Genomic DNA, 12,908 nt, shown 5'->3' with positions numbered 1-12,908 from the left:
GGGTGCACAAGCTTCTTCAGAAACCACATGTTTTGTTTCAGTTGTGATTTCTTCCCTGTTTGATTCCTACAATCTAAATCTAGAAACAAACTGAATGTATTTATATGCATTCATGGGAATAATTGGAAATGGTTTGACCAAGAAAAGACGACAGAATAGTTTCTGGGATAAGTATTAAAATGGTAAAAAATGTGCTATGTTTAACAGCAGTGCTGGACAGTAAGATTGAGATGGGAGACTCCTGCACACATGCACACACCATGCATGAATTAACCATTATCGCAGTATTTTCATTAGTGTGACATGTATTTGCATAACTGTCAATTAGCTGGAGCAGCTCCGAAAATGAGAAGCACTTGTTTCACTTTCCAGTTAATCACTAAGATGACCCCTCACCTGCCTCATAATTACCTCTGAATAGACAACTACAGTATTTAGATATGCCTGGGGAATACTTTAGCATGCAAAGATCTATTTTCTTTATTTCCTCCATGATATACCTGTATTTAAATTTACTTCAGCTTTGGTTGATAATCTTTAAATAGCAGGTAGATTTATGTGCCGTTATCAAAATTAACCTGATTTGGCCTGAAAGGAAAATGATTTAGTGTGTTTGTAATAACTCAAGTTAATCTTGAAACAATTAAAAGTTAGTTATCTCACGCTAGTGTGCGTGTATGTTTTTATTTTCAAATTCATGCAAGAGGTTTTGCTTATTCTACACAAATACCACAGGCACAGAAATTGCAGTTGGAATCCAGCTGGGTCTGTATATCTGTACAATAAAAGGCAAAAAAAAAATGCAAAAACTTTTTTGTGAGGGAAAATTAAGTAATTGTCACACTCTGTTTGAAATTAACATCAGATTTACTACAGCAGCAACTAATTATGCAATCACGAGTCACAATTTGCAAGTGATGGAGAGATTAAAGTTATGTGATGTTCTTTTACAATTTTAGTTTTATTTCTCTATGATTTGCTATCTTTGCACCTGTATTTTTATGGCATTGTATTTTGTGAAGCTACTTAAAACATCAGTTAAAATTTGATTATACAGTAAAATAAATATATGTAATATATATTGTTAAATAAATGGAATGACACAAAATCATGCACAGAAAGAATGAAAAGTACAAATCATCACAACTGGGGGTGGACCACCACTGTAGAGGCAGTAGATCAGCTGTTCTGAGTCCAGCAGACACACATACCAGAGCAGATGGAAGATATAATCAAATGGCTGATATCTCCCTAGGTTCCCACAAGTACTTGCAGTCTGTTGCTCATTTGTAAATGTCTCATCAAACAGGTAAAATCCCAATTGTTCAGTAGCAGCTCTATTAACATATGTATATTCATGCATGAATGTCTCCTTCCCATTTTTGTTTGTCATGAAATAATTTGATATTTTGCTAATTTATTATTTCTGCTCCTTTTTTCTTTCTTAAGAAGCATTTCCTTTGTTGTGTCACTCCTTGATCAAATGTTCTCTTAGCTACTTATATACTTTAGTTCTGCACCTTCTCTTGAGAGGCGGAGAATTTTCTATGCAAACCTGACCCTCTTGCAAACCTTAGTCAGTCCAGCACAATGCACAATCAACCACATATACAGTAAATGGTGGAGATGCACTTCACTGATTATACTGAATCCCAGATGACAAACTTGTAGACCAGTGTGTCTCTGGGTTCAAAATGTGTCTGAAACCTTGTGTGCCCAAAGCCACCCTATTCCATTCTTGGAGGAATAAATGGAGGATCTTGAATCAAGAATAATGGGGCCCCTAAACTGCAAAAATGGCAGTTTTCTAACTGGGAGTTCCATGCTGTTTGAAGCATTACACATTGTTTTACTACAAACCATGCATGGTTTTTAATGGTGCAATTTGTACTATTTTTAAAATATATCATTGAATAAGCTATTCTTGGTTTCTCGATTATTATCACAATGTATTGTTGCTGGTAGTCTTGCAGAATTAAGACCAGATATTCCAGAAACCGTGTTACTTCCATTAGCAAGGAGGATGTTTGTACTTGTCGCTACTAGTAGCCCTTGGTGTTTTTGTGGTTATGCTGTACTGTAACATGTTGGGAAGGTTTTTGTCTTGTTCCCTGCTTAAAGCAGTTAAGCAGATTTCCTCAAAGGTCTGAGCAAGTGGCATACAATGTAAAATACAGCATAGAGGTCACAGAGGGGATGATTAATTGATGTCAATGCTGTCATGTGGAGTTTCTGTGAAATTTCTGTCTGCCTCTCTAATGCTAAGAGGTTCAATCAAGGAGTTTTATTCAAGTGTGATCACTTGTAACCTCATGCTGTGGATTTAAATGCATAAAATTACAGACAATGGAAATGGAAATTACAGAGACCAGCTTTAAAATGCTACATGTAGGACCGTTGACATGCGCTGTCATTTTTTGTCAAAAGGAAACACAAATGCGTTCTATTCCTACAAGACACACCAATGGAAAAAAAATACACATCTCTTGACACCTCCTGATGAGTCTTGTTGGAAGTGTTGAGGGTGTAACACAGTTCATTTCACATGGGAGGTGGGCACTTTACCATACTAATGACATACTAGCGTTCGACCTTTTCCTTTTCTGTCCAAGTTTTCTGTCCGAGTTTCTGCATAATCTCTAGATTATGAGAAGGGGAGTTAGATATTAGATGGCCTGTACTGGTAATTACCTCAAACACAGAGACTCAGTTACACACAAGTGGATTTTAATTAGAGTCGGTGTGATGAAAGAGCAACTCAAAAAGCCTTTCAGTGGCTTCTGTGAGGCCACACACTGATGCATACACACTAAAAAAAATACTAAAGGCAAGATTATCAACTTTTTGTTCTCCTTGAGATGTTAAAGCTCGGCAATTAAAACGATAATGACTTGATAACTACCTCGAGACTTGTTTCTCAGTATCTGACTGAACAAGAACACACACATACACACACACGTGCATATGTGCTCACGTAATTATCACCTGTGTAATGCTGACATATCACGTGTACAGCACAGAGGACTCATTTATCAATTCTCTCTGTGCTCCATTATTTCCAACAGGTCTCTTGCCTCCTCTCTCTGTTCATCCTTTCCTTCTTCGTGCAGAAACTTATATTTTTCCATTGTATCAGCTACATTAATTCAACCTCTTTCTTTGTTTAATTACCACTTGTTAATTTCAATACACACATACCAATTCTTACAGAAACCTGTTATGTAAAGCACACACAATATCAAGACACAAGCTTGCATTGAATAAACAGTTTTATATTCCACCCACCACTGTCATTGGGATGACACACACACACACACATATGGACACACAAATTAAATAAGTGCATTATATAGCAGCAGAGAGAATAGTCATCTGTCAGTAACAGAGTGAGGATTAGGCTTGAATGGTAAAGTAATCACTGGATGTGGGTGTTAAATCCCTAGCATATACTGTAGCTTCCATAGTACTGGAAGTTATCTGCTACTTCCATGGGCATCTGTACCAGAAATCATACCGCACACACTGTTTCTCAGAAAGGGAGTTGAAGTGAGATGGATCTGTGAAAGAACAACGTATAGTAGAGACAACTTTTAAAGCAAGTCTGCAAACCAAAAATGACCATATCTCCCTGGCCAACATGCTGTATAGCAGTACCACATTTCAAGACAACGGAAACTTATAAGACTTAAAATGAAATTCAGCCAACTATAGGACATGACCTCAAAATAACTTATCACTTTAAAAAATCACAATGTTCAGTTATTTCTTCATTTGTTTTCTTTAATAAGGAGAGCTGAAGGGTGCAAATTAGTTTTCACAGCCTACACATGTACATGCTTCACTGCACATATTCGTACATGTAAATGTACTATTTGGAGGCAGTATGTGCAATGCTGGTGAGTTTGTTTTGGTTGGAAATGGTTAGAATGGCAAAGAAACAAGTTACCAGGAACTTGAGTCCATTAACATTTATTTACAAGCCCTTGTTCACTTGTAATTTGTAGGGATGGGGATCAAGAACCGGTTCTATAGGGACCCTGTTCCAAATTTCTCAAAACCCGGAAATCAATAAGGTCCGAGCTTATCAATACTGCTATCGAGACTAGCGGGTCCTACAATGTAAAGTTATGTCTCGTGAGACAAGTCATTTCATTTAAATCAAATCACTGGTGCACCCCAACGTCCCCCAACTAGCAAGTCCTGTTTGTTGACAATAATAATCCAATTGATAATATTACAAAATATGCAATCTTTTAAAGTGACAGCATAGACAATGACCAACACTTTAATGTGAAAACGAAATACTTATTGAAACATAAACAAAACAGTTTTTTCAATATTTAGCACATTTTAGTGAGTTGTGTTTATGGATAGGCCAAAATGTGTTTAACATTCACCAACTTCATTCATTTAGATGGTGGTCAGCTCAAGCTCACCCCACCTTTATTATTGGGGAAAAAAGTCATTGGACATTTATTACTATTCTCATAGTTATACAATATTTTGAAGTGGTCCTGTGTATTCCTTTTCAAATAAATGCCCAGCATCAGCAGTGTTTATTGAAGGCTAGCAAATTTCAATCTGTTCAGAAATCAAACACAGACTCAAAGTTAAGCAATAAAAGCAATACCAGTTCTGTTAAGAATTTATTGTCGTCTCATCTTTTCATCAAATTAATAGAAAAGTATCAATAGTGGTATTGAAAAAGACTTGGATCGTTAAGCAGTCTCAAAAATGGTATCAATAAAAATGAACGATCCCCATCCCTAGTAATTAGGCAGTGTGAACATTAACAAGCCAAACGAAAAAGGCAGCAGGCTTTGTTACAGTTTGGCGTTAAAATAATGACACAATTGTGGGTGGTTGTATCCAGAGGTTGTATCAGTTAATGTCTCTTGAAGCTAGTTGCTAAACAGAGAAGAACCATTTAGCATCACAATATTTATTCATATTTGTCCTCCTAATGAGATAGGCTTAACTTAATATGTTTATCGGCTTCCTCATGCTGGGGAAATGTAAATCTATTTTTTACCATGCCAATATATCATGATTTGAATTGAGCCAAGTCATACAATCAAAAGAGGGATTACCACCTTTGTCACTGAGGGAAATCATTCAGCTTAAACAACTTGTCATTTCGCCAAGGTCATAAATCACTTAGCATATTAGCATGCTTAGTGCGTGTGTGTATGGGAGTGTCATTATCCATGGAAGCATACTAAGATACCCCTCAGTCATAATTGATGAGCTATGGGAAATACATCCCACTATACTTAATGAAGATACACAGACGTTCTGTCACTCAAGCACTCGCAGGCACATACGTGGATGTGGCAGCCCAGGGAACACAGGGGCATAAGGGCTCTCCCTGGAGACGCACTCTCAAATATGCAGTGCTCTCAATCAGGTCACTCAGTCAAGGTCAACTACACATAGGTTTGTACTACAATACTTACCCTCGTGGCTGATGCCCCTTGGTCCTCACAAGAATAGAAGTATAAGAAAGTGCACCCGCACATACACTGCCTGGGCCTTTTATGTGTTTGTGTATGTGCCTGCGATAGATACATTAGGAATTGAATGTCCTATAAATTGCTCTCTCTCTCTCTCTCTCTCTCTCTCTCTCTCTCTCTCTCTCTCTCTCTCTCTCTCTCTCTCTCTCTCTCTCTCTCTCTCTCTCTCTCTCTCTCGCACGCACAACACACACTACAATGATTTTTATGTTAATTGTATATGTATGATATGTATATAAAAAAAAGAAAGAAAGAAAGAAAGAAAGGGGAGCAGTTATGGTGGAGCTGACACTGAGCAATGGCAGCAAATGTAGTCTTATACACAAATTCATACAGATCACAGAACACACACACCGCTGGAGCCCTGAAGATGAATGACAGCACATACACACAAATTGACACTGAGAATCTGTCGTACATTTTCCAAGCCAAATCTTTTGTTGTGACATTGCCTCATCGCGCTCTCTCTCACATACACACATAACTTTACACACACACACACACACACACACACACACACAGCGCATATCTCACTATTTAGTCTCCAGGAGAGGTCCTCATCCTAATCCCTGATTAACAATATCAGTCGGTGGTGACAGTTTAATTTAACACAGTGCTTCTCAAGGATTAGCTGCTACATGAGGGTGTGTGCACACACTCATATGCCCACACACACAGACACACACAATTCCCCTGTAGATTAAAGATCATGCTTATGTATATTTCACTTTAGAATAGCCACAGAGGAAATAAGAAGATGATAATTGTTGCAACATAATTTTATGCAGCACAGCAGGGTTGATGATGAGAAAGAGACAATGGCATATACCTGTACGTTGAGGGATTGCCTAAATTAAGGTAAATATTAAAAGGTTTTGGCATGATGAAGAGCACCAGGTTATGTTTTTGAAGTCCTTGCTACTAGCATTTTAGCAAATGTCAAATATTTAATTTGGCTGTACGTGTGTAGGCCCGTGTAGGTGCTTACGTGTGTGTTTGGGTGTGTGAACCACTAACATGAAGAGAAGAGGATGCTTTCAGTGTGTCTAAACCCTACAGGCACATTCAATTTGAACAGAGATCAAACAGAGAGTTGCATCAGTGGTTATAATGTGCGTGAAATGATTTAAATGGTTGCCTTTAACCAGGAGTCAAATATTTCCACAGGCCATTGTCTAGTGACTATGCATATATCAGGAGGACCTGCAAAAAGTTTGAGAACTATTAGTTTAGAGTTATAGCAGTTTTAGAGATCAGGTTGCAGTTTTTTCATGTACCGTTTTGTTTAACTTCATGTTTTATTCTGATTATTCTGATGATGATTCTGATTGTATGTGTACAGTTGCTTCAATTTCATGTATAGTTCAGTTGTGCAATTGGTCTTAGAAGCCCTTCTAACCAGCAATTTTGTGGTGTGTGTGTGTGTGTGTGTGTGTGTGTGTGTGTGTGTGTGTGTGTGTGTGTGTGTGTGTGTCTTTCCAGTCATCTGCCTGGTTGGCCTTGGCCTGGTGGTGTTTTTCTTCAGCTTCCTGCTCTCCATTTTCAGGTCCAAGTACCATGGATACCCCTACAGGTAACTATAGCAACCGTACAGTACCACTGTACAGACACTCGCACAAGTTTCCTCCAGTTTACTCAACAGTTATTCAAACACAATATACAAGCATTCAATGAATCTTAAAATCACTGAAGTTGACATAAAATCACTGCAAAGTTATTGCGCACACAGAGCAAAAAATCCAGGCCAAAACAGGATCCATCCATTCCCATTATTTCAGCTGTTCGATTGGAAACGCTCCCTCCAAAATGTACAAGCCACAGCGCCAAGGTTCTTTCTCTAGAGACCAATCTTATAGCTAAAACTTCAAGAGAGATTTGCAGTCTGACTTTGAAGACTCATAACGTTTCTTTGACGTTTTGCATTACACTCAATACAGTATATTCACACATTTTTCTTCTTTACCCTGAATATTAGAAATTATGGATCGATCATGGAAGTTTTCTGTAGGTTATCGTATATTGAATGTGTTTAGCCACTAAAATCCTTCAGCATAGTGAGCCAGAACAGCAGCAATTTGGTCCCACTTAGAGCTAAAGGTCGCCACTACATAAAAAAGATTTAATGTGTGACAGTCACCACTGGAGCAGCTGTAGGATATTACAGCACGACACCAGAACACCTCCAGCTGCAGAAAAGAGATTCAAGGCATTGAGGGCATGACCTGTGACTTGAAATAGGACCAAATTGCATTGTGCCAATTATTTATTGGAAATGTACCAATTGAACTGTCTTTATTTTCCCTATAAAACGTGCCAAATGACAGCGTTCTTTTCAGGAAACTTTTTGGAAATTATTTGAAAGTTACAGGCCCATAAACTAAAGCATGAAACCTACGGTATTTGAGGTGAGAATGCTTTGATAGAGCCCTACTCTATTCCTTCTCGTTAATCAGTTTAACTATACAAAAGGAAGATTATGGCAATATGAAATGTGATTTGTAGAGCAGTAAAGTTGTGGCTGACTCTTGAAATGAGAAAACAGTCTGAGAAGAACTGCTTGAAAATGTATTTTTAAATTCCTACCATATATAGGTCAGTATGTTGTTTTATATGAAATATATAAATATCTGATCTGCTTAGCAAAAAACAACAACTGCGTAATAAGGAAGCAGTCAGTACTCAGAAGTGGCATAAGTCTACAGAGCAGATGTGTATTTAGTGGGATTAGACACTTAACTGCTGCTCATGTTGAGCTGCAAGAAGTGCACACCTGCCAACGCTCCCATTTTACCGGGTTCTGCCGTATTTCAGGGCCATCTCCCTGCGCCCCCCGATTTCTCCCGAGAAACTCCCGTAATATGCATGGCCCTCAAATTTCTGAATAATCGTCATACACAGATCCAAGTTTTGGATGTTTTTGTGACGTCACCCAAGTTGCCAGATAGTCGATGAAACAAAATCCACACACGACATACAATTTTAACCCTTCGGTCACCGCAACCTGGCAACCCTCAACCCGATCCAAAGGGTGTGTGTGCAGAAAAAAGTACCGTATTTTGAAACCTAAACGTTGGCAGGTATGGAAGTGGTATTTTAAATAGCTGTCTACATTTACATTTGATTAGACTGTGACTTCCTTTTTATTATTAAAGTGCTCAATTTCCTTTCCTGTTTGATGGAGACAGATGCATCTTCAATGAGCATTTGAGCAATTTTGCCTGATTACATGCTTCCAGAAACTGTTTGAACCTGCAATGAGCATTTTCTAACAAGATAATCATCAGCAGCTACGGGTTTTTAGCTTTATTTTTTGGCCTCTGCTAAAAATGTGTTGTGTTGCTGTGCAACACAAGCCACAACAAAAAACACTGTATTTATATCCCTTTCTTCTTCTCTCCCTATTCTCTTCTTTGTTTCTCTCTTTTCCCATTCTCGGCTCCTTTTAATCCTCCTCTGTCTCTCAGCTTCCTTATTAAGTGAAAAAAAAGACCGAAGAGGAGGGCAGAGGATGGCGAAGAGGCAGTAGGTGAGGAGAGGAGGAGTCGAGAAGATTTTTGAAGAGGAGGCAGTGTCACTATTGAGTCTAGAGTGCATGGTGGGGTTTCTTTTTTTGCGTGTTGTTTTTTTTTATTGGCTGCTATCATAAACTCTGCAAGCTGAATATAAACTAAATTATTCCTTCTTACACTGGAAAATAAAGGTGTTTGGCATGTCTCTGTATTTTTGTCATTTCCTTTTAGTGGTTGAATATTCTGTGTGGGTAGATACGCTGACCTGTGACTGTGGTATGCTGTTTTTTAATCCATGTATTGCAGTTGATGTATGAAAACTGTGTTACAGGTGAATGGAGAGTAAGAGACAATTGGAGTCACAGAGAGTGAAGTGGGTGTTGAGAGAACGGGAAGTGAAACCGCAGGTTAGAAGATGGTTAATGTGGTAAAAGTTGAACACAGAAGCAGAGTTTCATGATTAGTTAGTATGAAAAGTTATTAACCAGGTGTAAAATCTCTTTCCAAGTCCTTGTCACATCTTTGTCTCTTATGGTGACAACACATATGGAGCTTTTGAAGAAGCACTGATAAAGATGCTAATCTGTAGCTTGTAAATTCCTGCTTCAGCTTCTGCTGTAGATTTGGAGCTCAGAATTAATATAGCTAAAATATGAATGACTCAAACAATGAACAGTGTACAGATTTATACAGAGATATTGGAATAAATCCAGTCATTTATCATAGGTTGTAGGGCTTTCACTGATTACCTAAGTAATATTTTGTTTGTGTCTGACATTCGGGCTTTACTCAGACTGCAAGTTTACACCTTCTGGTGCCAGACTCTGTGGTTGCTACAAATTTTCTTGGACCAGGACCAACATATGTTCTTCTCCTTTGTCCACTTTCATGTTATACAGTTTGTGTCTGCAAATTGTTCACTCCCAAAGTCTTTTAACTGGATATATATTGTATTTTCAACAGACAACTCAATTATATTTCATGTTATGCAGCTTCGATGAGGTTAGGCAAAGATTGTGGGACACAATATGGGCACAAACCCAAGATGTGAGTGTTTGACAAAAACACTTTTAATTCATACTCCACAGTCTTACATTTTGCTGCACTAAATGAACATTCACTTCTCCCTGTACTGGCACAGGAACTTAAATCACTGATGCGAAATAGTAGCACATAAACTGAGTTCACAGGAGACTGGCTGCGTGTACTGTAACTTTCCTTGCTGAATGTGACAAGCATAGGTCATTTAGAGAATACATACATTTCTAATTCTTTCACTTGTGGACTGCCCACTAAAACAATGAGTGGGCTGGAGTATTGAAACAATTTATGTAACCTGCTGTTCGTGGGCAGGCAGAGGAATGGTGCTGCACATAGACCAGTTTTGACAAATGTAATAAAAATATTCCCACTCAGACTTCCCATGCTTGTCTATATTTGTTTCAAATCGTGTGTGTGTGTGTGTAAGCAGATCTTAACAAAACACAATTCTTCATTGAGCTGAACACTGTAAACTGTGTTGGTCACTGTACTGAAATTGCAGAGCATTTATAGTTTTTCATCCTTGCCTTTCTTTTTTCCTTGCAGGATCTGCAAAATACTGAACTTACTGAAAATCATTAGATTCAGTTGGCTATTGACTCATTTGAATTTGCCAGTACATGCAGGCAATGGAACTAACTCAAAGGTTGCTGAGAGCTCCTTCCTATTTACTGCAGAGAGAAAGTATAATTAGAATAACTGCCTTCTGCAAGATAGTAATAAGCATAGCCACCTTGTAAGAGATAATTATAGCAAGTAATACCTGCCTCTTTATGCTAGTAAATTACTTCTTCCTTCAAGTGAGTAGAAAATTACCAGTAATAACCAACTTCAGCCATGCCATGTTCAGCTTAGTGATGGGCCCAGGATAAGATCATTTTTGTTTTGAGGATGTAGAAGGCCGAGTTGTGGTATGAAGCTAAAAATACCTCAATTTTTTTGAATGAAACAGAGGAACAATGCTGATCTTCAGACTGAGAGTAGAATTTCCCATCTGTTTCCACTCAACTGTTGGCCTTTAAGGTGCGGATGGAAATAAGCAGAACAAATGTCACCTTCAGGCCAGGATAAATATTGGCAAATGGAACGAAATCAATGTGGATATTAGATAGAGGGCAGTTGCAGAACAAAAGACATAATGACATATAGAAAAATTTCTCCAGTGCTTCAAAAAGTCACACTTTGCAAGCTAAATCTTTTACAGTTGTTGTGTGTTAAGTAAAGGTCTGAATTAGACTCCTTTTCACTACTAATGTACAAATTTTATCCTGCATAAAAACATGTTCAGTCTATGAAACAGTTCTCTGAATCCTTTGTAGTCTGGGGCCTCATTGCAGACAAAAACTAAAAATGGACCCTCCGGTACAGTAATATCAATAATATAATTCCTCGCTGTCTTCAAATGTGTGGTTTGTAGCTTTTAGATGCAAATGCACTGCGCTCTGTAATCCTGAGTTAGCATGTCGTCTGTGCTGAATAACTCAGGATTACAGAGCGCCGTGCATTTGCATCTAAAAGCTACAAACCACACATTTGAACACAGCAAGGTGAAGATTCTAAGTAGAGAGAAGAGTTGGTTTGAACGGGGTGTCAAGGAAGCCATTTTTTTTTAAAAAAGAGAACCCCTCTTTGAACAGAAATGGTGGTCTGAGATTCAATCTGCCCAAAGTCTATCACAGTGTATTAACACCTTGGTCACGCCAATCACATGCTAATCAGGAACTTAACAGTGATGAGGTAGGCGCAGCCAAAAAACAATAGGCCTGATTACTGATTACTGGGCCATCTTGGAAACATTTAGGTCAGTTTCAGGTGAAACTAGCTATTAACAGATACTCAGGTAGATTCCTTCCTGAGGGCAGGGCTTATGTAACACAGAGCAGGACGGTGTAGTCCCTCATTCGTCCAGGAGTGTTCTATCGTAGAAAAGGTTTCAGTCGTAGTCATCTGGACACTGTTTTCAGAATCAAGACGTTTCGGCTCCCATCCTGAAGTCATTCTCAATTGTGAAAAAGCTCAGAGTAGCTTAAATTTCCAGTTCCCGTTTTTGTGAAAAAATTGGACGGGAACTGGAAATTTAAGCTTTTTCACAATTGAGAATGACTTCAGGATGGGAGCCGAAACGTCTTGATTCTGAAAACAGTGTCCAGATGACTACGACTGAAACCTTTTCTACGATGTAACTTACGTATGTAACTAAACTTACGTAACTTAAAAAACCTGATCAACATTTCTCAGTTGACGTCAACATGGAGACCAACTCCAGTCACAATAAATACACCAAATACACTTAAGTTTAACCCTTGAAATTGACTGATTGTTTGGGGTCCCATAGACCCTGCTGTTGTTGTTGTGTGTGTAAAAATGATATGAATGATAATGAATGACTTCATTAAAACCCAATACTTAGGAATGTATTGAGGTGGTAACCCTTCCCTTTGCCACAAACTGAGCTTGCACATTTGATGAAGGTGGCATTACTTGTGTTTGTGGTCAATTAGATCCCAGATAGGTTAAACTCCCTGATAGACCTCTTATGAAAAACTCCAATAACAGAAGTCCAAATAGACTTATTTGGGAGGCGTATTGCTGCATAAAACTCATCTACTCGAGCATATGAAAATCCAGCTGTAAAACATGGTATTAACTATGTTTTACAGCTGGGGTCTCTGAGATCCTGAACAGAAATAATGTTTAATTTTCTGTAGCAGACTTCTGAACCATGTCATCACTCTAAAATCATGTTTAAATACAACTGTCATAAAATAAGGAAAAGTCATGAAGTAACAAGCTGATATAACAATGTTATGTATGTTTTGTGAGCGGTTAAAGGGGGCCCAGGGTC

The 12,908-nt window shown here is 38.3% G+C and overlaps 1 protein-coding gene across 2 annotated transcripts in view; it reads left to right on the top strand.

Annotated features, from left to right (window-relative positions):
• The window catches only part of tusc3 (tumor suppressor candidate 3), a 74,763-nt gene extending 64,324 nt beyond the window's left edge, over positions 1–10,439 (top strand). For both annotated transcript variants that reach the window (XM_044190482.1, XM_044190481.1), the window contains 2 exons: positions 6,996–7,086; positions 8,978–10,439. In XM_044190482.1, coding sequence (XP_044046417.1) covers positions 6,996–7,086; positions 8,978–9,039 — 153 coding nt within the window. In that variant the 3' untranslated portion in view covers positions 9,040–10,439. The remainder of the gene's footprint in view (positions 1–6,995; positions 7,087–8,977) is intronic.
• The last annotated feature ends 2,469 nt before the right edge of the window (positions 10,440–12,908 follow it).

Source organism: Siniperca chuatsi, linkage group LG3 (genome assembly GCF_020085105.1).
Source record: "Siniperca chuatsi isolate FFG_IHB_CAS linkage group LG3, ASM2008510v1, whole genome shotgun sequence".
NCBI lineage: Eukaryota > Metazoa > Chordata > Actinopteri > Centrarchiformes > Sinipercidae > Siniperca > Siniperca chuatsi.
Note: the sequence above shows the minus strand (reverse complement) of the source record. Positions and strands in the feature narration are given on the sequence as shown.